Source organism: Meriones unguiculatus, chromosome 1 (genome assembly GCF_030254825.1).
Source record: "Meriones unguiculatus strain TT.TT164.6M chromosome 1, Bangor_MerUng_6.1, whole genome shotgun sequence".
In the NCBI taxonomy this organism is placed as follows: Eukaryota; Metazoa; Chordata; class Mammalia; order Rodentia; family Muridae; genus Meriones; species Meriones unguiculatus.
Genome location: NC_083349.1, coordinates 3,817,362 through 3,843,979, shown reverse-complemented (window position 1 = coordinate 3,843,979; position 26,618 = coordinate 3,817,362). Strand labels below are relative to the sequence as shown.

Sequence of the window (26,618 nt, the reverse complement as noted above, 5' to 3'; positions counted from 1 at the left end):
CTCCAGTTAGCCTCCACCCTCCTCTGCCATCTCTGATTCATCCTCTGGCTGCTTCCCTCTCCCAGTCTTTCCCAGCCACAGCTGCCTCTATTTCCTTGTCCTGTAGTCTTGGGCCCCTGGACACTAATCTCTCACCAAGCCTCACTCACATCTCCTGCCCATTGTCACCATCTACCCTCAGCCAGAGGGCACCCTCTACCTCAGCCTTGTATAGAGAGTATTGTGGGGCCCTGCACAAGTCTGGGAGAGGTAGGGCTGGGTGGCCAAGGAGTTCTTTGGAAGGTGGAGCTTTGGAAGGCTGGTGTAAGTTTGGTGTGGGTGCTGGCTGGAGCAGAGTGCTCCCCACCACTGCTACCCAAACTGTCCGTACTCTCGTCCCTCTCCGGCCTCCGGGTGCACATGCCAGCCTTGATCTTCAGTCAGTAAGGTGTGTCTTTTCCTTCCATTCCCTTCTTCCTTCTCTCTTCCTTCCTCCCTCCCCTCCCATAAGACAAGTCTCCCCTATGTAGCCCAGGCTGTCCTCAAACTGGACATTGCTAGTCTTCAGCTTCTAGAGGGCTCAGATTAGATGTATGGACTACTACACATAATCCTTCTTTATCTTAAATGTGATTCTGGCTATGTATGACTGTCAAAAATCAGTGGATGGGTCCAGCGGTGGCACACATCTGTAATCCCAGCACTGGGGAAGGCAGAGGCAGGTGGATCTCTGTGAGTTCAAGGCCAGCCTGGTCTACAGAGTGAGTCCAGAACAGCCAGGACTACACAGAGAAACCCTGTCTTGAAAAACAAAACAAAACAAAAATATTTTCAGTGGACACAGAGCTGGTCTATGTTGACAGCATTTGGAGAGAGAATTCACATTCCACATGATCCACCCACTGATAGGTAAAAATTCTTTGTTTTCCATACACTCAGTTCATCTACCACTGTGGTCAATTTTAATTCATTTTTTGTTGTTTGGTTTTCTCTTTTGAGTTTTTGAAACAGGGTCTCTCCAGAGCCCTGGCTCTCCTGGAACTCACCATGAAGACCAGGCTGTGGTGATCCCCTGCAAGCTTTACAGCAGGCAGAGAAAACAAACAACCAAACAACCAAACAAACAAACAATCAGGGTGAGGTCAGAATGAAAGTTGGCTCAGGCAAATTTAATCGTAACCGGTGCTGGACCAGGACGTCTAGAGTCTGCCCAGGTCACTTTCCTTTAGCCATATTCAAGCACAGCACAATGTAGGAAAAAGTGTTCAGACAGCTACTAACTCAGCCCCAAGGGCATAGCAATTTAAGACCTACATTAACATTCTTTACACAGTTCACATGGCTTCTTTCACAAGAACTAGTACTGTTGGCTCAAAAACTGCCCAAGATTTAGATCTAAGGAGCATGACTGAGGTAAACAGCACTTGTGGGTGTCAGGATTGTCCTGGCCCCAAGATAATATAGACGTCTAGGCTGTAATAAAACATAAGTTTCATCACACATAAGGATGGGTTCATGGTCTGAAAGCAATGCCCAAGATTCCCTGGGCTACATAGGGAGGAAAGGGTCTGGGATAAGTACATTCTAGAGATACTGACAAAGCCTATCTCACCAGGCAGCAAAGAATCACCAGACTGTAAAACTACTTCATTCCGCTGGATGTGGTACACCTGTAATCCCAGCAGGTGGATCTCTATTGAGTTCGAGGTCAGCCTGCTCTACAGAGTGAGTCTAGGAGAGCCAAGGCTACCCAGAGAAACCCTGCCTCAAAAAACCAAAAACAACCAAAAAAAAAAAAACAAAAAAACAAAAAGAAAAACAAAAAACAAAAACAAAAAAAACCCCAAAACCAAACTCCATCATTCCTGGCATTCTAGGAAGAGCATCTGCACCTCACTCCATTGAAGAGGCAAGCTGTGTCTTTAATGTTTCTGGCTTCTCCAGTGCTTATCTGTGTACACAAGGCATTTTTGTCCTCTACCAGGTTAGTCTAGAACTCACAAAGATCCACTTGCCTGCTTCTGCCTCTGGAGTGCTGGGATTAAATGTGTGATGGAGGAATGGCTCAAACTCAGTTTTATCACTCTCAAGAATGTAAATTTGGGCTGGGTGTGATTGGCACAGGCCTTTGAGCCTATCACCCTGGAGGCCAGCCTGGTCTACATTGTGAATTTCAGGACAGCAAGGGCTATGTAAAGACCTTGTCTCAAAAGACAAGAAAGAAAGAAAGAAAATGAAATTGTGGAGAGGCATATTTGTTTGTTTTGTTTTTCCGAGACAGGGTTTCTCTGTGTAGTCCTGGCTGTTCTGGACTGGCTTTGTAGACCAGGCTGGCTTTAAACTCAGAGATCCGCCTGCCTCTGCCTCCTGAGTGTTGGGATTAAAAGTGTGTGCCACCACTGCCCAGCCTGGATTTTGCCATGTTCTTTCTGTTTCTGAGATGGAATCTCATGCAGCTCAGACTGGCTCTTGGGACTGGAGATGTCCCACGGGTCTCCAGGAGGCCAGGACAGCAGGGTTGGATGTGTGGCTGCTCTGAGCTCCACCCACAGAGTTCTCCTCAGACGGACTGAATAAGACGAAGGAGCCCTTGGTGGACAGAGTCCCAGCGAGGAGCAACTCGGTGGGGGGGCGGCACTGTGGGCTCACTGTAGCGCCCACCTCCCTTTTGATCAGGTAACTGCACAGTGAACAAGGACTCCTTTGGATCACAGGCGAAACCAATCCAGCACCTCCTCCTCGACCCTTTGCTGCCTAGTGGGGCAGTCTTGTCAAGGGGACAAGGGAGCCAGCTGGAGTGCTTGCAGCGGTGTGGCTTTCATCGGACTTGAAAAGGGTCCTCAGCGTGGTGATGGTGAGGCCTTTGAGAGGCATAGCCAAGGAGACTAGAGACACAGCTCAGCAGTTAAGAAAGGATTCCTGGCTGCCGTTGGCTCCAGCTCCAGGAAGCCAACGCCTCTGAGGTACTTGCCTTCACACACTCACACATACGATCCATAATTTAAAAACTAAAATCCTAACAGACTATGAGACATTCCTAGGTCATCAAAGGCACAGCCTTCAGAGGGGCTAACAGTTCTCAGCAGGCTCCAGTCAGTTCAGGAAGGTCGGCGGCTACAGAAAGAGCCAGCCCCGTCCTCTTTGCTCAGGCTTCCTAGGACTGATGCCTGTCACACGCTGCCCCACCCTGGCAATGCCATCACAGGGAGGCGCTCACTGGACCTTTGTGAAGTACCCAGTGTCAGGTACTTCATGATGATGCCACTAAGTGGGCAAGCGTGGCTTCTTCTCACCCCTGAAAGGGAAAGAAAGCCATGAGCCTTTTCTTGCCGCCTTGGCAGCGGCTGTCTGCCTGTGGGGCCTTCTGGCACCAGGAGACAGCTGTGCTACAGAACGGCGTTGGCACTGCTGGTTGTTATCCAGAACTGGGGTCACCAGTGATGGGTTGGAGCTGCTGGTGCCCAGTGTGTGGCTACGTTTTCCGGAGATGTTTCTGCTTCTCTTGTTTGCAGCCCAAGGGACACTTCTTACAAGAAGGCTCTGCCCTTGAATGTTACAGTGGCTCCTCCTGCCTTGACCTGGAAGGGGGACGGAGGACAGGCTGGCGTTAGTGCTTAAGGAGTGGCGACAGGTCTGCCGGGATGCCCACCCACTCAGGTAGGAAGGCTGCCTCGGGCTTAAAGATTTTGAGGAAGGGAGAATTGGGAAGGGTGTAGTTGGCCAGGTAGATGGTGTCACCCCCTGCCAGGTAGGCAGCCCAGATCCCGAAGGTTCCAATAGTCATGATGGTGTGGTTGCACTGGGTGAGCAGTGCGAAGTCCTTGGCCGGCGAACCCTCAACACCATTGCCCGCGAACACCACATCTCCGCGGGAGGCGTCGATGTTCTCTCGGCACCAGGCCATACCGTTGCTCGTGACCACGAAGACTGGAGCCGAATAGCGAGCCCGGAACCTGTCCAGGGCCTTCTCCAGGTAGCCCCGGTCAGCCACCACACCCTTCCACACATTGGGCATGACATGCACGTAGTCTCCCCGGCGCACGTGGACACCCACGAAGGTGCTGGGCTGGCTCCCATTCACCCGCAGGCGGCGCAGGAAGGCCTGGGCCTCCTCGCGCACGTGGTCGTGCAGGGTGAACTCCTGCAGGATCTCGGGGCGCAGGTGGTGGTAGAAGGTCCAGGAGCACGGGTAGCCGGTGAGGCGCACGTAGCGCCCCGGGATGTGGCGGTACCGCTCCTCCATCCAGTCGTTGAGGTGGTAGTTCTGCCAGGGGATCCTCCCGGCGGTGTCGCCGTGCAGCACGGGGAGGCTGATCCTGAAGATGGGCGCCAGCGCGCTGTGCATGGAGGCGGGGATGAACGCGGGCTTCCCGTTCATCCTGGCCAGGGCGAACAGCGTGGCGTACTCGCCCATCTGGTTCCCCAGGCGGCCAATGGAATTGATGGTGAACATGCCCTGCCTCTCTGCGCTTGCCGGGTCTCCGGAGGGCACTGGGAGCGTGTGGATTTCAATCTCTGACAGGGGTCGGAGCTTCACTATTCGCTGCTGGAGGTGGATGATGGTGGATATCACGAAGACAAAGATGACAAAGTGGGTCAGAGGAAAGGAGAAAGGAACCGTGGCGCTGGCCATGGCTGCCAGGAAAGAAAGCACGGCAGGTTAGGTGTGTGCTGATAGCCACGTGTGTGTAAATACTGGTGCCCTTTTGGCTAATCGTCTGGACCGTGGCTCTGGCTGTGTTTTGCTTCCTTTTGGGTTTGTTTGAGACAGGATTTCCCTCGGTAGCTCAGTCTAGCCAGGAACTGCGTGGCCCAATCTTCCTGCTTCGGGGTTGGAATGACAGAGTGAGCCAATATGGCTTGTTTGATGTCCAATTTGTGCTTCAAGTGTTCAAATGAGGAAGAAGGAAAAAAAAAAAAGCAAGAGAATCAGGGACATTATGGGGGACATGGGAAGGGGAAGGGGCCTTTCATTCAGCACAATTAGCAACATTTGCTGAGGTTGCCCACGGTTAGCAAATGTAGACATTTTAGGCTAAGTTATAGCACACCAGGCTGAAGGCCTGAATGTACATGGCCGTGGTAGGGCCTCATTCCCTGTGGCCTCAGAATCTCCCAGAGCATCTTCTACTTTGTCATGAATTTCTCTTCTTTTCTCCACTGGTTGATAGAGATAGTAATTCCAGCTTGGCATGTGGTAAAAGCCTGTCGTCTGAGCTACAGGCCAAAGGGGGAGGACTGTAAGTTCAAGGCCAGCCTGGGCAATTTAGCGATGTCTTAATCTGGAAAAGTGAAGAGAGGACTGAGGGTGTGGCTCCAGAGTGGAGCACGTGTCTAGAACCCACCAATCAGGCCTGAGGGTGTGGCTCAGCAGGAGAGAGAGCAGTTGTGAATTGGGCCTCTGTGGAACAAGTCAAAGGCTACAAAGGATGAGCCTATGCACAAGTGAACCAAAGGGGGATGTGGGGTTGCACCAGGATGCTTCAGTGGGTAAAGGTCATTGCTGCCCAGCCTGGTGACCTGAACTGGGTCCCTAGGACACACGTGGCAGGAGGAGGGAACAGAGTACAGCTGTCCTCAGACCTCCACACACCCCCCACCTCCCTCAAAACACAAATTAAAAAATGTAATAAAAAATTAGAAAGCCAGGCCTGGTGGTACACCCTTTAATTCCAGCACTGCAGTAACAGCGGCCAGCCTGGTCTACAAAGTGAGTTCCAGGATAGCCAGGGCTACACAGAGAAACTGTCTTAACAAACAAACAAAGACAAAACAAAAGAAACAGGGGTTGGGGAGGTGCCTAAAAGCGCTTGCGGCTCTTTGGGATGCGGAGTTTCCAGCACCCATATTGCGGAGCTCACAGCACCCTATCTGTGACTCCAGCTCAAGGAGGTCAGTGTTCTCTACGGGCCTTTGCAGGCACTGCACAAACACACATGTACACACACACACAAGTCTTAAGACAGCCGAGCTGTATACTGTGGCACGGCTTCAACCTGAGCACTCTGGAGGAAAGCCGATCTGCATGAGTTTGAGGCCAGCCTCGTCTACGTAATAAGAACCTGTCTCAGAACAAAACACCGAAAACAAACAAAACGCTCTAAGACAAACCAAGAAACTAAGTGGGACTTGACTGGACTCCGACACTGTCAGGCACCTCCATCCCAGGGTTCAGGGGCATCTGTCCACCGAAGGCGCTGTCCAGTCCGGCGGCTCTCGGCCTCCCCAGTGCTGCGATTCTTTAATACTGCTCCTGTTGTGGGGACTGCCAACCATAGAATCATCTTTGAGGCTACTTCATAACTAATTTTTCTATTATGAATTCTATTGTAAATATCTGTGTTTTTGGTCGTCTTAGGAGACCCCATGAATGGGTCGTTCTACCGCAAAGGGGTTGACACCCACAGGCTGAGAACTATTGGTCCAGAGGCTGATGAACTTTGACATCTGCAGCCAGGGTGTAACCAGCTTACACACTAAGCTTTAGTTAGGCAAAGTCCAGATGTGACCAGTAACTAAAGACAATCCAGACCTGAGTGCCAGGAAAGAGAAGCCTGGAGGCCTTCAGGGTCCCCAGGTTCTTTAGAAGCCTCACCACCCTGTGGTCAGGTGGTCAGGAGCACAGAGTATGCTCCGCAATGAGAGCCCTCAAAGGAGGCTTTGTGTAGCTCCAGGAAAGGTTTCTGGCTGCCTTGGCCCGAGGCCCACAGTCCTGACCACAGGCTTAGGCCTGATGACTCTGAGTCAAGAGGATATTGGCATTAAATCAAGCTACTTGTAAACTGATCAAAGCTTACAGGCTGCAGCGTCACACAGGTATAGTTACTGAGTCAACTCAGATCTGTTAGCATAGCACTGCAGGCCGAAACACTCTTCAGGCAGGGCGTGAAGGCGCTTCTCCACCATCTCACGGCTCAGGGGGCTGAAGGCAGTACCATTGCTTGAGTTTGAAGCTAGCCTGAGCTGTGTGAGCTTCCTCAAAATAAAGAATTCGGGACAGGGCAGATGACTCAGTGGCTAAAGCACTCGGGAGCAGGCACTGGAATCTCGGGCACTCACACAGCAGCTTGGTAGCACACGTGTCTGTGACCACAGTGCAACCTGTTTCTGTACCCCAGCAGCTGATGCGGGACAGGAAGATACTGGGGGACTTCTGGCCAGTCTAGACTATGCAATGAGCTATAGGCTCAGTGAGAGAGCCCTGTCTCAAAAAAAAAAAAAGGTAGAGCTGGTTCAGTGGTGCAGAGCTCTGGCTGCTCTTGCAAAGGTCTCAGCAACCACATCAGGTGGCTCATGAACACCTGTAACTCTAGTTTCAGAAATCTGACACCCTCTGTCTGCCATGGGCACCTACACGAATGTGGCACTGTAAGAACTTAAGCAGGCACAGACTTGTGCACATAAATAAAAATAAGTAAAAATAAGACCGGAGCAAACGGCTCAGTGGGGAAAGCACCTGGGCCAAAACCTGAGGCCCTCAGCCCCAGCACCATGCAGAAGCCCGGCATTGGGAGTCTGTAACAGGAGCACTGGACTCTGGGTCAAAACAGAGCACAGCCCACCAGCCAGCCATCGAGACCCAGTTCCCGAACTTTGGATTTAGTAAAAGACACCTGACATTGAAGACAGTCATTCTGACCTCTGACCTCCACAGATAAGTGCATGTACAGGCATTTGTGCATGCATAAGCACGCACACGCACAGATCACATCACAGACAATTTCAGGCCTGTTGACTCAGTGCCTGGGTATGAACTGCATGAGTCTGGAGTGTGGGGCCACTGGGTCATCTCCAATTGGGTAAGCCTCTCAAGTCCCCTCTGACTTTACTGGAAGGCGTTGCTCGGCTCTGTCAACTTCCCAGCTCAGCTATACACAAGAGGTTATTTATTTCTTTATTTTTGCTTTTATCAGACAGGGTCTGTAATCCTAGCACTTGGAAAGCTGAGGCAGGAGGATCACACAAGCTACACACAAGCCTGGGCCACAGTGTGAATCTTTGTCTCAATAAAACACACACAGGCAAGAAAGAGGCTGATCAGAGACAAGTCACAGAAGGTAAGGACAGAGCAGGGGTGGAGGGGACATGGAGCGATGGCTTCACCCTACCTACTCCCTCTCCTTGCAGGTTTGTTTTTTCTTTTTCCTTTTTTTCTTCCACAGTGCTGAAGCTAGAACTCAGGGCTCCCAGTTTCACTGCTGAGCCACTCCCCACCCTCACCGGAGCCCTCCAGCCAGAGCCCTGCCAGAGCCTTCTTTGTTGTTTTAACTTTGGGATGGTCTGAATTGCCTGGGCTGACCCTGAATTCCTGCTACAGCCCAGACTAGTTTGCTGTAGAACTAGTTCCCAAGTGCTGGGATTACAGGCTGGCGACAACAGACTGAATCCACACTTCCGGTCCAATTACTTCTGCCTTTTGTCCATTCCCCCAAATTCTGGTGCCCCCTTTTCCCTCTACCAAAGGAGCCGTTCCTGACCAACGTCGGAAGGGACAGATGGCTACGCATGGTGTGCAAACCCAAGCACATCCTGGCTCCAGACTCACACAGGACCTGTGCCTCTTCTCAGCCCTTCTCACTCAGCCCCCTCACCCTAAACTCCTCAGGCTCCCGGGCTTGCCTTCCCCCAGCTTCTCTTTTCTAGATGACCCTGCAGCCATGGCTCGCTTCATCCTTGTGAGCAAGAAGGTAGTTAGGATAATAAAAGTTATTGCTTTAGTATATTGACATTCGCAATCTAAGCACCTTGGCCAGAAGTCCAGCTCCAGCCTCTCAGGCATAAGGATGGATCCTGAGGGAGACTCTCAAGCTCCACGGCAGGTCAAGATGGCGTCTCCCTGGAGCCTCCAGCAGTCCTGAGGATGTGAGGAGCCATGCATTGCTTTTGGTCTCCAGGCTTGTCAAGTGCACACCATAGTGTTTGCTACTTAGTGGTTGTGTGTGTCTGTGTGTGTTTCTCTGTGTCTGTGTGTGGCTATAAGCAGTATCCCTGGTGTTATGTCTCAAAGAAGCCCAGGACAAATGCCTTACTGAGGTCCCTTTTCTTTTCTATATATTTTTTTTAAATTAGTGTATTTATTAACTGAGGTCCTTTTTAACATATCAAAGTGCGTCGGCAGGCTCTCAGCACTGCAGGGACCTATTCCAGAGTCACCCTGGCTGCCACACCTACCCTAACCCTCAACCCCTCTAACCCCTACATCCAGCCTCTCTTGGTTCTTGGCTCCACTCCTGGACCTCTCTTCCTCCATTTGACCTCTCTTCTCTTCCCTTCCTCTCTACTGCCTCTCAGCTCTCTCCCTCCCCTCCTCTCATGGCCCAGTTCAGACTGCTGGTCTGGTTCAGTCTGGACCCCCCACCCCCAGAGGCCTCTGGCTGTTCTCTCCCTCAGCGGTACCTGTGGCCATCACAGCCTCATGTTTTGTTCATGTGGTGCTGAAACCAAACTGGGGAGCAGCATTCATGACTTCCTTTCCAAGGGACTCCAGCTCTCCAAACCCAGCCTCCGACTTGACTCCCCTAAGGCATGTGCGGGTCCTTTGTTTCTGCTGGCTCCTGCCGGCCCACCACGTTTGGCTCCAAATTCTAGAGTCCGGCTCTCCAGCGGCTTCTTCCTCCCGCTCTAAGCATTTGCCTCTCCTGTCTACTCCACAGTGTCTCTCAGGCCTCTCAGGCTCCTGCAGCCTGCGATGCCTCCTCGTGCATCTCTCCGCCTCTCTGGGCCTCGGAGCCTACTCTGCCCTCCAGATGCTGTCTGGACATTTCTTTGACCTGTTACACCCACGAGGGCATCTCCTACTAAAGACATTTACCACCCTTTTCCCAAGGCCTCTCCCAGTCTGCCTCTCCATCCGCCCTCCTGGAACTCCCCTACCTCCCTCTGGGAGCGGCCTGCTAAGACCTGCAGCTCCCTTAAGCCGGCCTTTCTCTTTCTTCCCCAGACTCTGAGAGGTTAGTAAAGCCTCGCTATCTTACTGTAAACGGGTTGGCCTCAGTCCAGTTCAAGAGCCAAAAAGACACACTTGATTTCTAAATTCTCTTAGTAACAACCTCTGCCACTGCGCAAACAAGTGATCCCTCTACTGACTGGTTCTGTGCATTGTCTTGACACAGCTAGAGTCTTGAGAGAGGAAGGAACCTCAGTTGAGATCCAGCTGTAAGGCATTTTCTCGATTAGTGATCAAGCCAGCCACGTGAAGCAAGCCAGTCAGCAGCCCCCTTCCACGGCCTCTGCATCAGCTCCTGCCTCCAGGTCCCTGCCCTGTTTGAGTTCCTGTCCTGACTTCCTTCAGAGATGAGCAGCAACCTACAAGTGTAAGCCCAGTAAACATTTTTCTTCCTGACTTGCTTTTGGTTATGGTGTTTTGTTGGGGCCAAAGAGCCCCTAACTAAGACAATCCCCAAATCTCTTTTATCTAATTTTTCCAAAGGTCTCTTATCTCTAAGCTTTTTCTACTTTCTACTTAAAAAAAAAAAACCAAAAAAACAAACTTTCACCTAGCTGGGTGGTGGTGAGGCACACCCTTAATCCCAGTACTTGGGGGGCAGAAGCAGGTGATCTCTGAGTGCCAGGCCAGCCTGGTTTACAGAGTGAGTCCCAGCCAAGGCTGCACAGAGAACCCTGTCACAACACAATGAAACAAAACAAAAATCTCTTAATTGTAACTTATCTCAAAATTGTGCGTTCATTGGGCATGGTAAATGCTGGGATAAATGGTATCACCACTACCATCTGGCTCTTTAACTTAAAATCTAAGGCTCAAAACTGGAGAGATGGCTCAGCAGTTAGGAGCACTGACTGCTCTTCCAGAGGACCTGGGTTCAATTCCCAGCAACCCACATGGCAGCTCTATGTCTGTAACTCCAGTTCCAGTGGTTCTGACATCCTCACACAGACATACATTCAGGCAAAACACCAGTGCACATAAAATAAAAAGAAATAAATCATAAAAAAAATAAATAAGCTGGGTGGTGGTGGTACACACCTTTAATCCCAGCACTTGGGAGGCAGAGGCAGGTGGATCTCTGTACGTTCCAGACCAGCTTGGTCTACAAAGAGAGTGCAGAGCTATACAGAGAAACCATGTCTTGAAAACCTAATTAATTGATTAATTAACTAATTAAAAAATTAAGGCTAAATTTTAACAGGAATAAAGCTATAAAATCCTAATCTTATAAAAGCTACTAATTTGTTCTAAACTCTTAATGATAATTAAGACGTGCAAGCTAATGCTCAGCCACCTTCTACAGGGTCAGGTTTGTTAATGTGCTCAGAACTATGCTTGTCGGCATGCTACAAATGTAGCTCATTCACAGGGACGAGCTTTAGTTAGCCTCCTGTATATGTTTTTTAAGGTTAAATCGAAAGCAAGTAACTGAACACAAAGTTTGTTTAATTCAGCTAATCTTAATAGATAGTCCTCAAACTCTCCAGAGATCTGCTGAAAATGGCATTTAATATGTTTAGTGAAAAAGCTTCCCATTGGCTGGAGAGATGGCTCAGAGGTTAAGAGCACTAGCTGTTCTTCAAGAGGTCATGAGTTCAGTTCCCAGCACCCACATGATGGCTCACAACTATCTATACTGAAATCAGGTGCCCTCTTCTGGCATGCAGACAGAACATTGTATACATATCTATCTATCTATCTATCTGTCTATCTATCTATCTATCTATCTATCTATCTATCTATCTATCTATTTTAAAAGCTTCCTAGGATAGACAGGCCGCTGAGGCTCTGTCCAAACTATGGACACTGTTGGGTTGAAACCCCCCTCCCCCCCTGCCCCCGCCACCTGCCTTCTAACTAGGTCAGTTTTCCCAGGTTCCTCCTCCACAGGAAAGTCTCCCAGACCTTCTGGCAGCCCAAGGCCGATGCTGTCCTACAGGACAACTGAAGACGTAACGACCTGAGTGGCAGCTGGAAACTGACTACTTCTGCCCCAAACAAAACCATCCATTCCATGGGAGTCTCTGTCTTTCTGACTGATACAGAGGCCATTTGCATTGTACTTCTTGCTATAATTCGTCCCTCTCAGATCTCTGAGGGTACTGACCAACCAACAGCACCTTTTTGTTGACAGCAAGCAGCCGGCATACCAGCTCCAGCAAGGCTACAGCTGCCTGGTCAGCTCGTTTAATTCCGAACAATCAGGTCTCAGTTTTCTAGGGCTCCTAGGTCTCCTGCTGAGAAAGACTGGACACAGATTCACTTTACCTTGTTAACAGATTTCACACTGAGAGAGAAAGATAAACTTACTTTTCAATACAACTTTTTTTTTTTATAACTATTCTTTTATTTAAAGGAACTTGCTTTGCAAAAGACTGTTCTTGTTAATCAACCACTTGTGTCTCATGGTAAATTATTGGATAGAAAAAAAAGTTTAAAGCTTAAATAAGTTGTGAGGTTCTAAGAAAGTGTCTTAAGACGTATAAATGCAAGTTGTAAAGGGCTTAGAAAGTGATTCAAGGTGTGCAAAGAAATAAAAAATGTTTCAGATTTCTTTCCTTCCCTCACTGTGCCACTGTCATTCCAAGACTTCAAAAGTTCATTCATCAATGAAGATCTGATAAGCTCTTATCTAGTCTGATAAACTGATAAAGTAGTGCTACTATTATAAGCATAAGCTCAAAAATTTGAATTTCCCTTCGTTGTCTTCTAAGTATAGATGTAATAGTACTTCTCAATCATGCTGACATCTCTGTCAATCTATCTATCCACTCCTCTGGACAGAGGGAAGACTGTTCATGCTTTTAACTCAGAATCACGGTTTGGGCCTCCAAGCTTTCACTATGACTCAAGGCACGAGACAACTGCCTTTGCTCCAACGCGGGCTTCAGTACACATGACAAAATTTGGTCATGCTGATACTTCTAAAACTTTTATGTCTTTCTGTAAACGTAAATTATTGCAAGCTCCGGGAAGCCGCGACTTGTATCCACCGGCCCCAGGTCAAATGGACTCCAGATAAGTACTCCAACATTTCCCCACCGCCTCCCCTGAGTGTGGACTTCCCCTTTCCTTGGTCTCAGGCCTCTGCCACCCAAGTACAAGGACCACAGGCCTGGAAGTTTCAAATGGACACCACCCAAGATAAAAAATTTCTCACAATCTCCTTAGCTTTAACGTCTGTCTCTTGTCTATGTCAGTCCCAGCAGGTTTCCAGTCAACTAAAGACTATTCCACACATGCCGATCACAGACGCTTCTGGTGGAATTTCCCACCGGCCTGAGCCCCCACATCAAGCACCCCAGACCGCTGGAAAGCAAAAGTGGCCTGCGAGGCCCGGGTTGGTCCCACAGACCCTGGACATTGAGCAGAGCGGATATCCCCCTGTCCCCACTCCTCTCTCCCTTCTTGTCCTTTATCATTCCAGCCTTCCTGGGCCCCAACAATAATAATGGCAATTCCCCAGTTTCAGCAGAAAGTAGTTATGGAGGAGGTTAAGTAGCCCTGTAACATCAACAAAAGGCTGGAATGTTAAGTATCGAAGGAGCTCAGGATAAATGGCTGAGGTGTCTGTCTGACATATCAAAGTGGACCCTGGCTCTCAGTGTTGTATGTACCTGCTACAGAGTCATCCTGGTGAGCACACCCCACCCCTACCCCTACCCTTACCTCTCTACCCCCTAAGCTTCCCTTCCCTCCTCCCAGTTTCTCTGGTTTCTGTATAGCCCAGCCATTTTATCTGCACATCCTCTTGGCTCTTGCCTCTGCACATGGATGAAAAGGAAAGCAGAGAGAGACAGAAGGGAACCAATATAGTGAAGAGCCTCTGGGAGAGGAGAAGCCCCACCCTGGGCTGGAAAGTTTAGAGTAGAGGGTAGGGTATGCCTGCCAGCCACACCTGCCTGGAGGCTTTGGTTAGAAAGGCCCCTCAGCTCTGGTCTGAAGCTCAGCAGTCCCTTTGCCCTTTCTTTTCCCATTTCTTTTCTGTATCTCTGTGCACACCCTCTCCCCTGCCCCCATCCTGACCAGGTTCATTCTGTACCCTTTCAAATGCTTGTGGCTGTTTTACCCCTCATTTCCCTTCTCGGTCATACCTTGAGGTAGCCGTGCACTTCTTCTCGCTCAGCTGGGTCTGCTTCCTAGATGCAGCCTGAGGGGGGGTCCCACATAGGCCACTTTTTGTCTAAATGCCTCCCCCGCTTATCACAGTCCTCTTTTGTCTTCCTATCTTGGTCTTCTTGATGTTCACTCTCCGTCTCCCTCTCTCTCCTCCAGCCCTCTCCTCTCATGGCCAAGGCCACTGCTCCCTGTCTTCCTTTCGCTGGTCTGAACTCTTGCAGACACCTGCGGGACAGCTAAGCCTCTCTCTCATACCCACAGTAAAAACCTGCTTAACCTCACCTTGGAGCCGTCATGTCCTCACTGTAGGCGCTAGTTTTTTAAACTCTACTCTGTTTGGGGTTCCTTAAGCTTCTACCTCCCTTTCAACCCCCCAGGAAAGAAAGGAGGTGAGAAGGGAAAGGGGACAGAGAGCTCTTTAGACTTAGTTCCGGCTGGTTAGGGTCGTCTGGTCTTTGGGAAAATACCTATCTCAGTCGTCAGGATATCTAGCAATCTAGCAGCAGCAGAACGAACAGCCTTCTTTCTCCTCCGTCCGTTTCCTCAGAGCCCTTGCCTTCCCTCACTGGCTCTCACACCCTCTCAAGAGTCCTCAGAATTCCACTCTGCAACCGACCAAAGACCGCACCCCTCTCTGTGTGGCACGAGGCCATTACCAGTTGACAAAGACCACACCCCGGAGGAGGCAATTATCAGCTATGGACAAACTAAGGCCGAACAAGGCCGTTGCCAGTTGGCAAAGACCACACCCCGAAGGAGGCAATTATCAGCTATGGACAAAGTAAGGCCGTTCCATATCCCTCACTTGGGATTAAAACCAAAACCTGATTATATAACATAACGGAGTTTATAAAGACACCAAAACTTCCACTATACCTCACTTTATTCACTTTTGAGACAAAGTCTTACAACGTTTCCCAGGCTGAATTCATTCTGATACCTAGTCTGGCCTTGAACTTTTTGCCCTTCCTTTTTTGGCCTCCACAGTATCTGGAACGTCAGGCCTGCTCCACTAGTTTCATCTTGGCGTCAGTTCTATTGATGGGAAAATACTGAAAAAACACACTTTGCAATCAAACCTGTTAGCTCTGGGCTTTTAATCTGAGGGCTCTGAATCTCCGACTGCAAACAGAAGTACAATCAGGCTGCTTGTGAGAGAAAATGGAAAGTTGGATGTTTTGGAATAATGTTTTCAGGCTGCCTGGAGGTTTGGTTCCCATTCCTCAGGAAGAGACGTGATGGTGTAGAGGCTGCAGGTCAGAAAAGGCCTGGCATCTGCTGGGAGATCTCACAGCCAGCTTCCGGGCCCAGAGTGGAGGCACACGCTTGTAATCCCAGCACTCAGGAGGCAGCGGCAGGTGGATCTCTGAGCTCCTGGCTAGCCTGGTCCACAGAGTGAGTTCCAGGTCAGCCAGGGCTACACAGAGAAACCCAGTCTAGAGAACAAACAAGCGAACAAAACTGTGGGTTGTGGCCAGAGTTGTGTGGCCTTGACCTCTCTGCTTGAGTCTGCAGCACTGTGGGAGCACTGTGCGGACTGGAACCAGCTATAGCTGCTCAGGTTTCTCAGACTCGTGTTCATGCAGTCCTGCGCAGCTACCTCAGGGTGACGTCAAACTAGATTATAGGAAAGGGAGCTGAGACTCTCAGAAGCCATGAACCAAGAGCTCAGTGAGGAGCTTGAGTGAGTTTGGGAAGATTAAGGCCGCAGGAGACTGAAGAGTAGCAGTTTGGAGGCTGCAGCTGGCAAGGGGAGGAGCCTAGACTCTCCCTTCATTCTCTGTGGTCAGAAAGATCACCACAGACCCAGCCTTGGTTTCTATGGCTGTTTCAACACCTGGGATGTGTGTGTGGGGGTGGGGGCAGTGTTTAAAGAAAAAAAAAAAAAAAAAAAAGCAACGAAGCAAGTTCAGGTTTGTTCCTTCCTCTATCTGGGTCTCCTACAATCTTCCCTTGGAGGGGTGATATGCCAGAAGAAGGAACCCTTTCCAGCTCTCTAGAAACAAGGGGAGGACCTCTCCTTCCTTCCCTCTCTCCCTCTTTCTACCTTCTCTCCTTTGGCTCAGCCTCCTCCATTTGCCTCTTCCATCCAGAGAGTGTCCTAGCCCCAGCAGCCGTTACATATCAGCCCACAGACAGGAGCCAGCCTTGTGCCTGGCCCCACCCCATCAGTACCCTTCCTGTCATTGGCGCTGCCTTCACCTCTTTTGTTCCTGTGCCGAGAAATATTGGCATTATGACTCTCAGGGTAGCTGCCACAATGAAATCTCAAACAGAGGGAGGGAGCATGCTGCGATGGCCTGATCTGGGGTCCACACCTCCATCAGGGCAGGGGCAACTGCAGGTTTCTGAGGCTGATGTGGAAGCTACGGGAACAGTAACAGGAAAATCCGGTTACACTCAGCCCAACTCTGCCTTGCATCTACTTCTGCTGGAATCAGCAGGAAGGAGAGGGCTAAGGATCTGAGGGGGAAAAGGGCGATGGGGGCTAAGACCGCAAGCAGCGGGGTAGGATGGCAGGTGGGGTGCAGGAAGTCAGGCTATGGGGGTTCTGGGGGAACACAGGGCTGTGAACCTGGAGCTGGGGCACCCCACTCAGGAATAACCCAGGTCTGAAAACTGGAGGACTCAGGGGCTGAAGGAACCAGGGGGGCTTGAGGCTGGGACACAGGATGGGAAGCCAGGTCTGCGGTAGCCAGGGTCTGGGGTAGCCAGGGTCTGGGTCCTACTTGCCAGCAATGGCATCTCCTCCCAGAGAGCCCTGGGGTGGGATCAGAGACCAATGTGTCTAAGTTTCTGGATCCCTAGAGTTTGTTGAGGGCACAGGAGACCTGCCCCAACCCCCTCACCTGTGCTCACCTCATTTGGCTGTGGAGCAGAGAAATGGATGACAAGGTGGCTCTGAAGGCAGGTGGTTCAATGTTCCTTCCAGCCTGGCTCCTCACTCAGGGCAGAGGAAGCCTCCTGAGCCTAATCACAGCCCTGGATATAAACTCCGCCCAGGGTGTACCTGCTGACATCCTAGAACCAGTGTGGCTGCTCTTGAGGGAGGCATGACAAAGGTTGGCTTCTTCTCAGGTGCCCGCCAGGAGGAGCAGTCTGAGTTGGCAGCGTCCAGCTGTGCCGTCGTCCCCTGAAATGCCCCTAATTCCTAAGACCCTCGGCTGCCGACCTCACTCAACGTAGACACGTCATGGTTGTGTGTGTGTGTGTGCGTGTGTGCGCGTGTGTGTGCATGTGTGTGTGCGTGTGTGTGTGTGTGAGTGTGTGTGTGTGTGTGTGCGTGTATGCAGATGGCTAACGACCCTGTTAGCAGAAGGTGATTTTGAACTTAAAAAGGAAATAAAGTATTTGTGTGTATGAGAGCGAGAACAGGTACACACGTGGAGTTCTGAGGACTGCTTTTAGAAGCCCTTCTCACGTTTGGTCAGGGTCTCCCCTGTTCCTGCCATGCTGGTCCAGGCTTGAGAGCGTTTGCATGGTTCTGCTCTCTGCCTCCCTTCTCAGGGTAGGAGTGCTGGTGTTACAGATCTACACATCAGGCGTGTCTGTGTCGGACTTTTTCTGTGAGGTTTTGGAATCCCACTCGGGTCGTCTGGCAACTTGAGCAGTAAGTTCTTCACCATCTCTTGGGCATGTGCGGGGGACTGAACTCAGGGCCTCACAATTGCAGCATCTCTTGCTTTTCCCACTGTGCCAACTCTCTAGTCCTTCAGTTTTGATGCTTAAAAAAAAAAAAAAAGAAAGATTTTATTTTTATTTATGTGTGTTTTCTTGTGTGTATGTGCTTATGCGTTCAGTTTCCACGGAGGCCAGAAGTGGGTGTCAGAGCTCCTGAAGCTGCAGTCACAGATGGTCGGGAGCTGTCCAGTGGGGGTTCTGCCCACAAGGGCAAGTGATCTTGGCTGCTGAGCCATCTCTCCAGCCCCCGGTTTGAATGTTTGTTTGTTTTAAGTTTGTGAAATAAGGTTTTCCTTGTAGTGCTGGCTAGCCTGGAACTCACTGTAGACCAGGCTGGCCTTGAACCTGATACATCTTCCTGCCTCTGACGCCTGTGTCCTGGGATATAGGTATGTGCCACCATGTCCTGCTATCCCGTTTTTTGAGATGCTGATAGGCACCTCCCGCCTCTCCATTCCTGCACTGGATTACAAGTGTGTGTCGCCACAGCTAACGCTCTCACGTGGTTTCTGGGAATCAAGCCTGGTCCTCACCCTCGTGTGGCAAGTTCATTGTGGACTGAGGCATCCCCTACCCCCACCCCTGGATTTTACTTGGGTTTTGGGATTAAACACTGGTCCTTGAGCTTTCTCAGCAAGGGCTTCACCAAATGAACCATCCTGAGAGCCAAGAGTATACAAAAATTCTTTTTTTCCTTCTCTTTTTGATGTGGGGGAGATTGAACCAAGGAAGGCCTGGCGCACCACACACTTGGCCCCTACAGCTGACACTCTGGTTTTAAAACAGGAGGTTACTATGTAGCCCTGGTTTGCCTGGAACTTAGGTAACCCTGGCTGGCTTCAAACTCAAAAATCTGCCTGTTTCTGCCTCTCGAGTGCTAAGATGAAAGGTGTGCACCGCCACCCCTTATAGTATGCACTCTTAATAGCTCTCTGTGCACAGGGGAGACCAAGCACAGAGAGGGAAAGCAACTTGCCTAGAGCCACACAGCCATGTGGGGCCAGGCAAGCTGGGGCTTGGAAAATGCTACGCAAACAGCAGCGTTTCTCACTTCCATTTATTGTTATTATTTGTTTTGTTTGTTTGTTTTGAGACACTGTCTTTCTTCATTGTCCTGGCTGTGCTGGACATTATGTCTGTAGACCAGGCTAGCCTCAAACTCACAGAGATCCTTCTGCCTCTGCCTTCTGAATGCTGGCATTCAAGGCGTGTCAAGGCGTGTCACCATTAAGATCAGATGGAGAAAGGGCACCTGTGGATGATCTGGGGCCAAGGTATACTGATAAGAGATTACACCAGGCAACCGATCCAGTGCAGGGCAGGGAGGGAAGGGTGAAAGGCCAACTCAGTGGGGACATGAGAGGGAGATAGTGACAGAGAGGACACAAGAGAGAGCTTTTACAGGGGGAGGGAGTTGCTATGCACTTAGGGCACCACACCGGGATGCGCTGCACCCGACTGCCGTGGGCGGCGGCACAAGCGCTGCCAGCCAGTCACCAAAAGCCAGGCTGGCAAGACGCCAAATTCACAACAATGTGTGTTATTACTTGTAATTGTATTATTGGCTAGAAGGGTTTGACTCTGGCACCATTCCTGTGGTCAGTTGTTTTACTGTGGAGTTACAGCCCCCCAGCTGGTGCTTCCTTTCTTTACTTATTTTTAAATTTTCTGTCTACCAAGGCATAATGAGCGCTTCATGCCTGTGAGCACAGACTCAGGAGCAGCCAGACACCCCAAGAGTTTGCTGCACACACATGGAGAGCAGAGCTCAGTCCTCAGCATCCACATAAAAAACGGGCATGGTAGTATGTGCCTGTGGTCCTATGCTGGGGAGGCAGAAAGAGGAAGATTCTCACTGGCCAGCCAGCTTAGCCTAACCACCAGATAACCCCAGGACCCAGTGAGAGACCATATCTCAAAAAAAAAAAAAAAAAAAAAAGGACAGTGTGTTGTAAGCGGTGATTAATATTTACTATTGGTTTATCTTCTAGTAATGCTGCAATGCTGCTGTTAATCTTAAACAGCTGTATAACCAAATCACCACACAGAGACTGGGTTTTTAGTTAACCTAGAACACAATGCTGGGCAATATTTACCCCCTCCTAAACCTCTAAGCCCTCAGTTTAGATTTAAGTTTTAGATTTTAGTTTAGTTTAGTTTAGATTTTCATTTAGATTTCCCACATTATATTTGCTTTTTGTGAAATCTTAGGTCTGGTTCATGCTCCACATCCTCCAAGATCTCTCCCTCCAGCTCAGCTCTCCTAGCTCTCCTCTCTCCCCTCCTCCTCCTTCTCCTCCCACTCCTCTCCAGCCTTCTGGCTCCTCCCCTTTTTCCTGTCCTCTGGCTCCTCCCTGATCAACATTGTGTCTAGTTGCTTTATTTTGTCCTGTTTACACAAGAGTTGACACAGGATGCTTAGAATGAGTATCACAATGCAATATCCGGATTAAAACCAGAGAGTTGGGATGGGGTGGGGGAGAAAATCAGTATTTGAATGAACAAGGGTAAGGTGTATACATTAAAAAAACAAACAAACAAAAAACAAAAACAGCAAAACATTATACCAACAACAGTGTCTTAGTTACAGTTTCTATTACTGTGAAAACACCATGGTCAAAAGCAACACCCTTCCCTCTGGGAGGGAAGAGTGTATTTCACCTTTCTGCTTATATCCACCATCCAGGGAAGTCTTGGCAGGAACCCGGAGGCAGGACCGGAGGCAGCAGCCATGGAGGCGTGTTGCTTAGCATCTGGCTGCCTGTGGCTTGCTCAGCTTGCTTTCTTCTACCACCCAGGACCAACCGCCAACACGCGTCACCATCCCCGGGATCTGGGCTGCCTTACATCAATCTCAACTAAGAAAACGCACTACAGGCGGGGCCAGTCCGGTGGGATGCTCTCTCGGCAGGGGTCCTGTCTTCCCAAAGAACTCTGAACCTGTTCCAGCTTGACAAGACCCTAAGCAGCTCAGTCAGCAACTGAAGAAGACACCGAATGGTAAGTGCTCTGGCCTCCACACGTGCCTGTGCACATGCAAACAGGAACATGACGCAAGCATTCACAGACGCTAAAACAAACAAACAAACACACAATAGTAAGAAGTGAAAGGCAGGGCAGCAGGCGTGGCTCGGTGGCAAAGCGCCTGCCTAGCATGCCAGAGGTCTTGGGTTCCATCCACCATGGCACAGACAGATAGAGTGCCAATGGAAAAGTCCCCACCAGAGCCACTTCTCCTTTCTGACTCCTCAGTTTGGGACAGCAGGAGAATCAAGTTGCAGTGACATCTGCCAAGCCCAGAATGTGGGGCAATTGAACTTCAAAAGGCCATTTTCTCTAACCCATTCATGCAGTGGAGAAAAGAAACAGGTGCTTGCGGAGACCGAGAGGGAGATGCCGGAGGCTGACCACTCCAGTTAAATTCCTATGACTCGAACTCCCCTGTTCCTGGCCTTGGGTAATTGTCTAACAAATGGCCTTCAAGATAAATTGTCTCCTTGGAGAGAGACAGGCTGGAACTTCCCGAGAGAAACTGCAAGATGCTCCTTTTCCAGGCCTGCTGAGGCTGACTCCCCCCACCCTGCTTGCCTGCTTCCTGATAAGACTGCCTTAAAAAGAAGTAGCTTTCTTTCAATAAATGAGAACTTGACAGACTTAGCTTGGTCTCGCTCTTCTTTCTTGCCCGTTTTGCCTTTCAGGTGAAAGCCTTCTGGAATCCCACCCAATAACTAAAGTCCCACAGGTCGGAGCAGGTGCTTAGCAAGCGTGCAGAACCGATTCTGGGCTCAAGTTCAGTTTGCGCTCCTCTGATATGCCACTGTTCAAAAGCCACAGGAATAGCCGGGGATGGTGGTTTATGTCTGCAGTCCCAGCCACGAGCCTGAATCAGGACTGCTGTGAGTTCAAGGCCAGCCTGGTCTACAGAGAGAGTTCCAGGACAGCCAGGGCTACACAGAAAAACTCTGTCTCAAAAAAAAAACCAAAGGAACAAATAAACAAAAAGAGCCAGAGGACAGTGCCATCAGCACCCCAGAGTGCCTTGTGTGCGAGGGACAATCACCAGGCTGCAGAATACTGGCCAGGATAAGGGGCACCGCCCAAAGCATCCTTGGTTTGGGATATAATAATATATTCATCTGTAAATGAGCTTTTAGGGCATCCAGGCTGACCTTAGACTTGGAGTCCTCCTGTCTCTGTCTCCCAAATGCTGGGAACACAAATGGGTTTTGGCAGCATTTTACTGAGATCTTGGTTGTGCTTAGATCACAGCTTCGGACATCGCAATGCTGAGCCCCAGGCACAGCTCCAGGAAGTGGGGACAGCTCTACCACTGTCCTTGCCCACAGCTACCTCAACCTCTGCTTCCCTGAGAGCCCCCCTCTGTTCTCTAAGCCTTCAGTTAAGCTCTCAGCTCCCTCCACAGCCTTTACTCTGTGCTGGGTGTGGTGGGAGCAGAGCGGGGGACCTCTGAGTTAGGAAACAAACAGCACCCAGCAGGCAGAAAGCAATGGTTAAGAAGTGAGCTTGACAATTCGGCAATGCAGGTTGCAACACTGTAGCAACTCTATCATATGTGTTAGGAAACAAGTGTAGACAGTACTGTGGCTTTGCACAGGACCACCTGACACTTTGTGATGCAAGGCCTGAACCACTGACATGGACTACTGTGTGACCAACCTTAGAAACTGGGTCTGGCAGGGCGGTGGTGGCCACGCCTGTAATCCCAGCACTTGGGAGGCAGAAGCACGAGGATTTATTTCTATGAGTTTGAAGCCAAGCTGCTCTACAGAGTGAGTTCCAGGACAGCCAAGGCTACACAAAGAAACCCGGTCTTGGAAAACTAAACAAACAAAAATAGGGTCTGGGGCAAAAATGATGCTATTGTTTGATTCTACTGAAGCAGAAATCCAAGGCAGGCCAGCCCACAGAGAGGAACGGAGGTGAGGTCAGCACTGGGCTTCTTTCGGGAGGCCCTGCAATTCTGTTCCTGGTCTGCCCCAGAACTGGTCAGTACCTATGCTGTACCTTGAATAAATAAGAAAAAACACTAATAAAATGCATAGTGACCGGAGGGCGGCATCAACTGCCACACCCCAACTCACCCCAAATGCAGAGCTGGCATTAGATAGGGAAGGAAGCTGAGGTCGAAAGATTACCTGCCTAAAGTCAATAGACAGCAGAGGTAGGATTCAAACTCTGAACCCAGGCTGTATTTTTCTGACTGTTGCAAATCTTAGCTGTTTTTCCTTTTCTTGAAGCAGCCTTGCTTCTTTTCATGTGTGTGTGCAGGGGTGGGGGGTGGCATCCTATGTATGAGCAGAGGCCAGAGGAGAGAGACCCAGTTCTCCCCTGCTGTCACACGGGTCCTGGGGAATTAAGCTGTCAAGCTTAGTGCCAAGCACCTTTTCCACCGAGCCACCTCACCGGCCCAGGGTCTCACTTTTTCCTTCCTTCCTTCCTTTCTTTTTTGCTTTCTTTCTTCCTTTTTTTGGGGGGTGGGTGGGAGGTGGTTTCAAGACAGGGTTTCTCTGTGTGTAGCCCTGGCACTCTGTGTAGACCAGGCAGGCCTTGAACTCACTGAGATCCACCACCTCTGCCTCCCAAATGCTAGGATTAAAGGCGTGAGCCACCACTGCCCGGCGGGTCTCACTTTTCAGTCCTTGAACTCTCAGCAATCCTCCTGCTTTCTTGACCAACTGCTGAGCGTGCAGGCATGTTCCACCAGGTCTGGTTCTCTGGGTCATTTTTTAAATGTGCAGTTCCCTAGGGGTGGGGTTCCACTGTGGTCCAACTGCTTTGTCTTGTTAAAAACCAAAACCTTGTGGCCATGAACTAGCTCCTCCCTGACCTGTTCTCAGCCCCTGTATGCACAGACCTTTCTGTCTCCATGAATCTGCTTTACTGGCTGTTTGTCTAATTTGTGTCTCTTTGCCTGGGTCGTTTTCCCAGAAGCACATAGCTAACAAAGGTGCAGTCGGACACAACAGCTGGTATTCGAGCCTGTGCACAGCACAGCATAACTCAGGAACATGTGGCCTATCAGGGTCAGACCCCATAGCCTCTGCTCTTCCGCCTGGGATGAGGGGGTGGAGAGAGCTGTTCAGCCTTGAGCCTAGTTCCCTTTGAGCTCAAAACTTGGACTGAGCCAATAGGTAGGTCCCACCTGGATGAGGCTCAGCTCAGATCCAGTGACAGGTGGACAGTAGCTTCTTCCGGAAAGCTCATAATCCTGACCTCCATGAACTCCAAAAGTTGAGTTCACTTACACATAAGCAAAAGTTCTTGGGTCCTTCGTGGAAGAACCTGACATGCTCTGACAGCTTCCTGGTGTAGCTAGGTTCATACCCTGTTGATTCATCCTAATACTCCCTTCGTATCATTTGATTTCGCACAATGATTCAAAGACAGGCTTCGGCCAAGGTCAACAGGAAGTTAACTTTTGGGGTGTGGGGGGGGTGAGACGCCTGTGTGTTGCTGAGAATTGAAGCCAAAGTCTCTGAGAGCTAAGTACACAGCAGAGACTACCCTGCCTGTCAGCTGGAGCACAAGAGGTTTTTGTTTGGTGTGCACTCAGCCCTGCTTTTCCTCAGGGCCTGTGTGATGGGATGGGGTAAGGCAAAAGGACACTTAGGGCTGCAGAGCAGTGTTTATTACAAGTTGGTCTCTACTCTGCCACTATGTAGCACCAGTTCTAGTGGGTTAAGGACCAGTTTCAGCGGCAGTGGCCCTCTTTCCAAGAAAGGATGTCATCATTGGACTCTAAGGAGCACACACTGTGAGCTAGGCCACCTTTAGCCTAGGCAGCGTCTGCTCATTTCCTCTCCTCTGCTGAAGCACTGGGGCGTCTTCAACCCACTTAAGGGCCAGGTAAATATTTGCTGGATGAATGCATCATTTATTGTCATTGGCAGATTCCCAGTCCCCGCTTGGGCTTTTGTAAAGTAAAAGCTGTTTATATCTTTGTTCAAGCAAGGCCAAGCAAACACAGAGCTGGGCAGGGCGCCCTTCATCACATGGCTGCCATTGCCATCTGCCTCCACCTCTGCCCCCCAGCTTGCCTGATGAAAAGAGCCGAGCAGGGAACAGTAAGCAGGTGCCTCGCCAGAGGCTGAGATGGTTCGGAGCCTTTGCTCTCTAGGCAAGTGTGCTGGGAACGTCCTTCCACACGCCCTGAACTGGCAAGGAAGTGAGGGCAATGTCATCCAGGGAATTAATTTCTCCTCCCCTTCCCTCCCTCCGTGTCTCCTCCGTTTCTTTTACTTTTTCTGTTTGAGACAGTCTCACTCTGAGGAACATGAGTGATTTTCCCGGGACAGCTAGCTAGCCTGTGGAAAACTAGCTGCAGCTAACAGCTGCACTGCCCCTGGCAAGGTACACTCTCTGCAGCTCTAAACTGGACCCCATCAACTCAACCCAACAGGAAGCCGTAGGCTGCGGAAACAGAGAAAACTAGAGAGGTTGGGGGTCGAAGGGCTCAAAGCTTAAATTCCCCACGAGCCTTCCTGCAACCTGCCCGAGTCTCTCACGGAAGACCCTGGGGACAAGGAGCGGAAAGGGCAGAGCAGACAGCAGGATAAGCAAGCCGATTGGGGGAGGCTGGCCACAAGGCCCCTCGGAGCCAGCATCAGACACTGATGGGTCTCCACTCCACACAGACGTGCAGATGCAATTCAAAGTGAGGTCAGAGTGGTGTGCTGGGTGGGCATGTCCTTCTGACCGGCAGGGCTAGAGTCTCCACAAGAGGGAACGCAGGAAGAAGGCATGTTGGCTCTTCACTGCAATCTTGGCCCTCGGAAGGCTGAGGCAGGAGGATTACCTTGAGTTCAAGACCAGCCTGTGTCTCAGAGTAAGACCCTCACCCTGGAGGCTGAAGCAATCAGATGTCTGAGTTCAAGGCCAGCCTGGTCTGCTTGGAAAACAAACAACAACAACAAAGGTGGGAGGAGAGAAAGGAATCAGCAGACAGGGGTGAAGAAGGCCACGTGCGGCTGGGACACAGGCCCTCTCTCACAGCCACTGGAGGTAGTCGGCCCACCCTGATCTCAGTGCTCCAGGACGGAGGCCAGTGCGTTCTGGTGGCGTTAGAGGAGCTACTGCCACACTGTGAGGTCCTGGGTCCATTTCTGTCCTCTAGACTGTCCAGCCTACAGTAGTAGGTCTGGCACTGCCCCACCAGCTCGTTCCAAAAGCCTCTGTCAGAGTGCTCTGATAGACGAGATGTGGCTGGAGGAAAAGCGCACTCCCGAGGCCAGGTGATTTAAAAAAGGCCAATTCTTGAGTCTGGATGAACCAAGCTACCATTTTCCCTAGCGGTGGCCACCAGCCTTGGCGACAGAGAACCCTGGAGCGGTCCACCCAGGCTCAACACACTTCCCTACCAGGGGAGCCGTACCAAGAACTTCGGGAAGGCAAGGACAGGCACATCCCTGTGGCTGTAAAGGAGGTGTCAGCCTTAGGAGTGAGCCAGGGAATGGGGGTTCAAGTGCGTAAGGTCTTGTGGGGTGGGATCAAGATGTGTTCTGCCCACTACACAGAATCTGGGGCGGAAGGGGCTCACGCCAGCCGGGGCTTCACTGGCACACCTGTCACACAAACAAAATAAACTAAGGGGGATGAGAGCTGTCTCAGGGGTGAAAGGCCCTGGCTGCTCTTCCAGGGGACATGGGCTCAGTTGCAAACACCAACGTGGCAGCTCACAGTCATCTGGAACTCCAACTCCAGGTGACTTGATGCCCTCTTCTGGCCTCTGTGGACACCAGACATGCACAAGGTACACGTGTAGCCAGGACACTTACAGAAAATAGTAATTACAAAAATATAAGATAAGTAGTGTCAGAGGTAGCAATGCTAAGTGAATGTAAAGGACTATATTATACTTTTTAAAAATCTCGGC

At 50.4% G+C, this 26,618-nt stretch overlaps 1 protein-coding gene across 6 annotated transcripts; it reads right to left on the bottom strand.

Annotated features, from left to right (window-relative positions):
• Nucleotides 1–1,127: 1,127 nt before the first annotated feature.
• Nucleotides 1,128–17,024, bottom strand: LOC110550494 (galactoside alpha-(1,2)-fucosyltransferase 2). Of its 6 annotated transcripts, none has more exons than XR_009590477.1 (3): nucleotides 16,904–17,024; nucleotides 16,247–16,410; nucleotides 14,910–15,480 (listed from the first exon to the last, which is right to left on the bottom strand). XR_009590477.1 is itself a non-coding variant. In XM_021640406.2 (2 exons), the coding sequence occupies exon 2, from the start codon at nucleotides 4,610–4,612 to the stop codon at nucleotides 3,587–3,589; it is 1,026 nt and encodes a 341-aa protein (XP_021496081.1). In that variant the 5' UTR covers nucleotides 4,613–4,614; nucleotides 16,904–17,012; the 3' UTR covers nucleotides 1,128–3,586. The 6 variants fall into 6 exon arrangements, 2 of the variants coding, with proteins under 2 accessions (XP_021496081.1, XP_060235049.1); XR_009590483.1 differs by having other exon boundaries at nucleotides 14,910–15,427; XM_021640406.2 differs by lacking the exons at nucleotides 14,910–15,480; nucleotides 16,247–16,410 and adding an exon at nucleotides 1,128–4,614 and having other exon boundaries at nucleotides 16,904–17,012.
• Between the last annotated feature and the right edge of the window lie 9,594 nt (nucleotides 17,025–26,618).

Excerpts from the sequence above, each read along its gene's own strand:
- LOC110550494 (XM_021640406.2), bottom strand. The coding sequence starts at position 4,612 with ATGGCCAGCGCCACGGTTCCTTTCTCCTTTCCTCTGACCCACTTTGTC.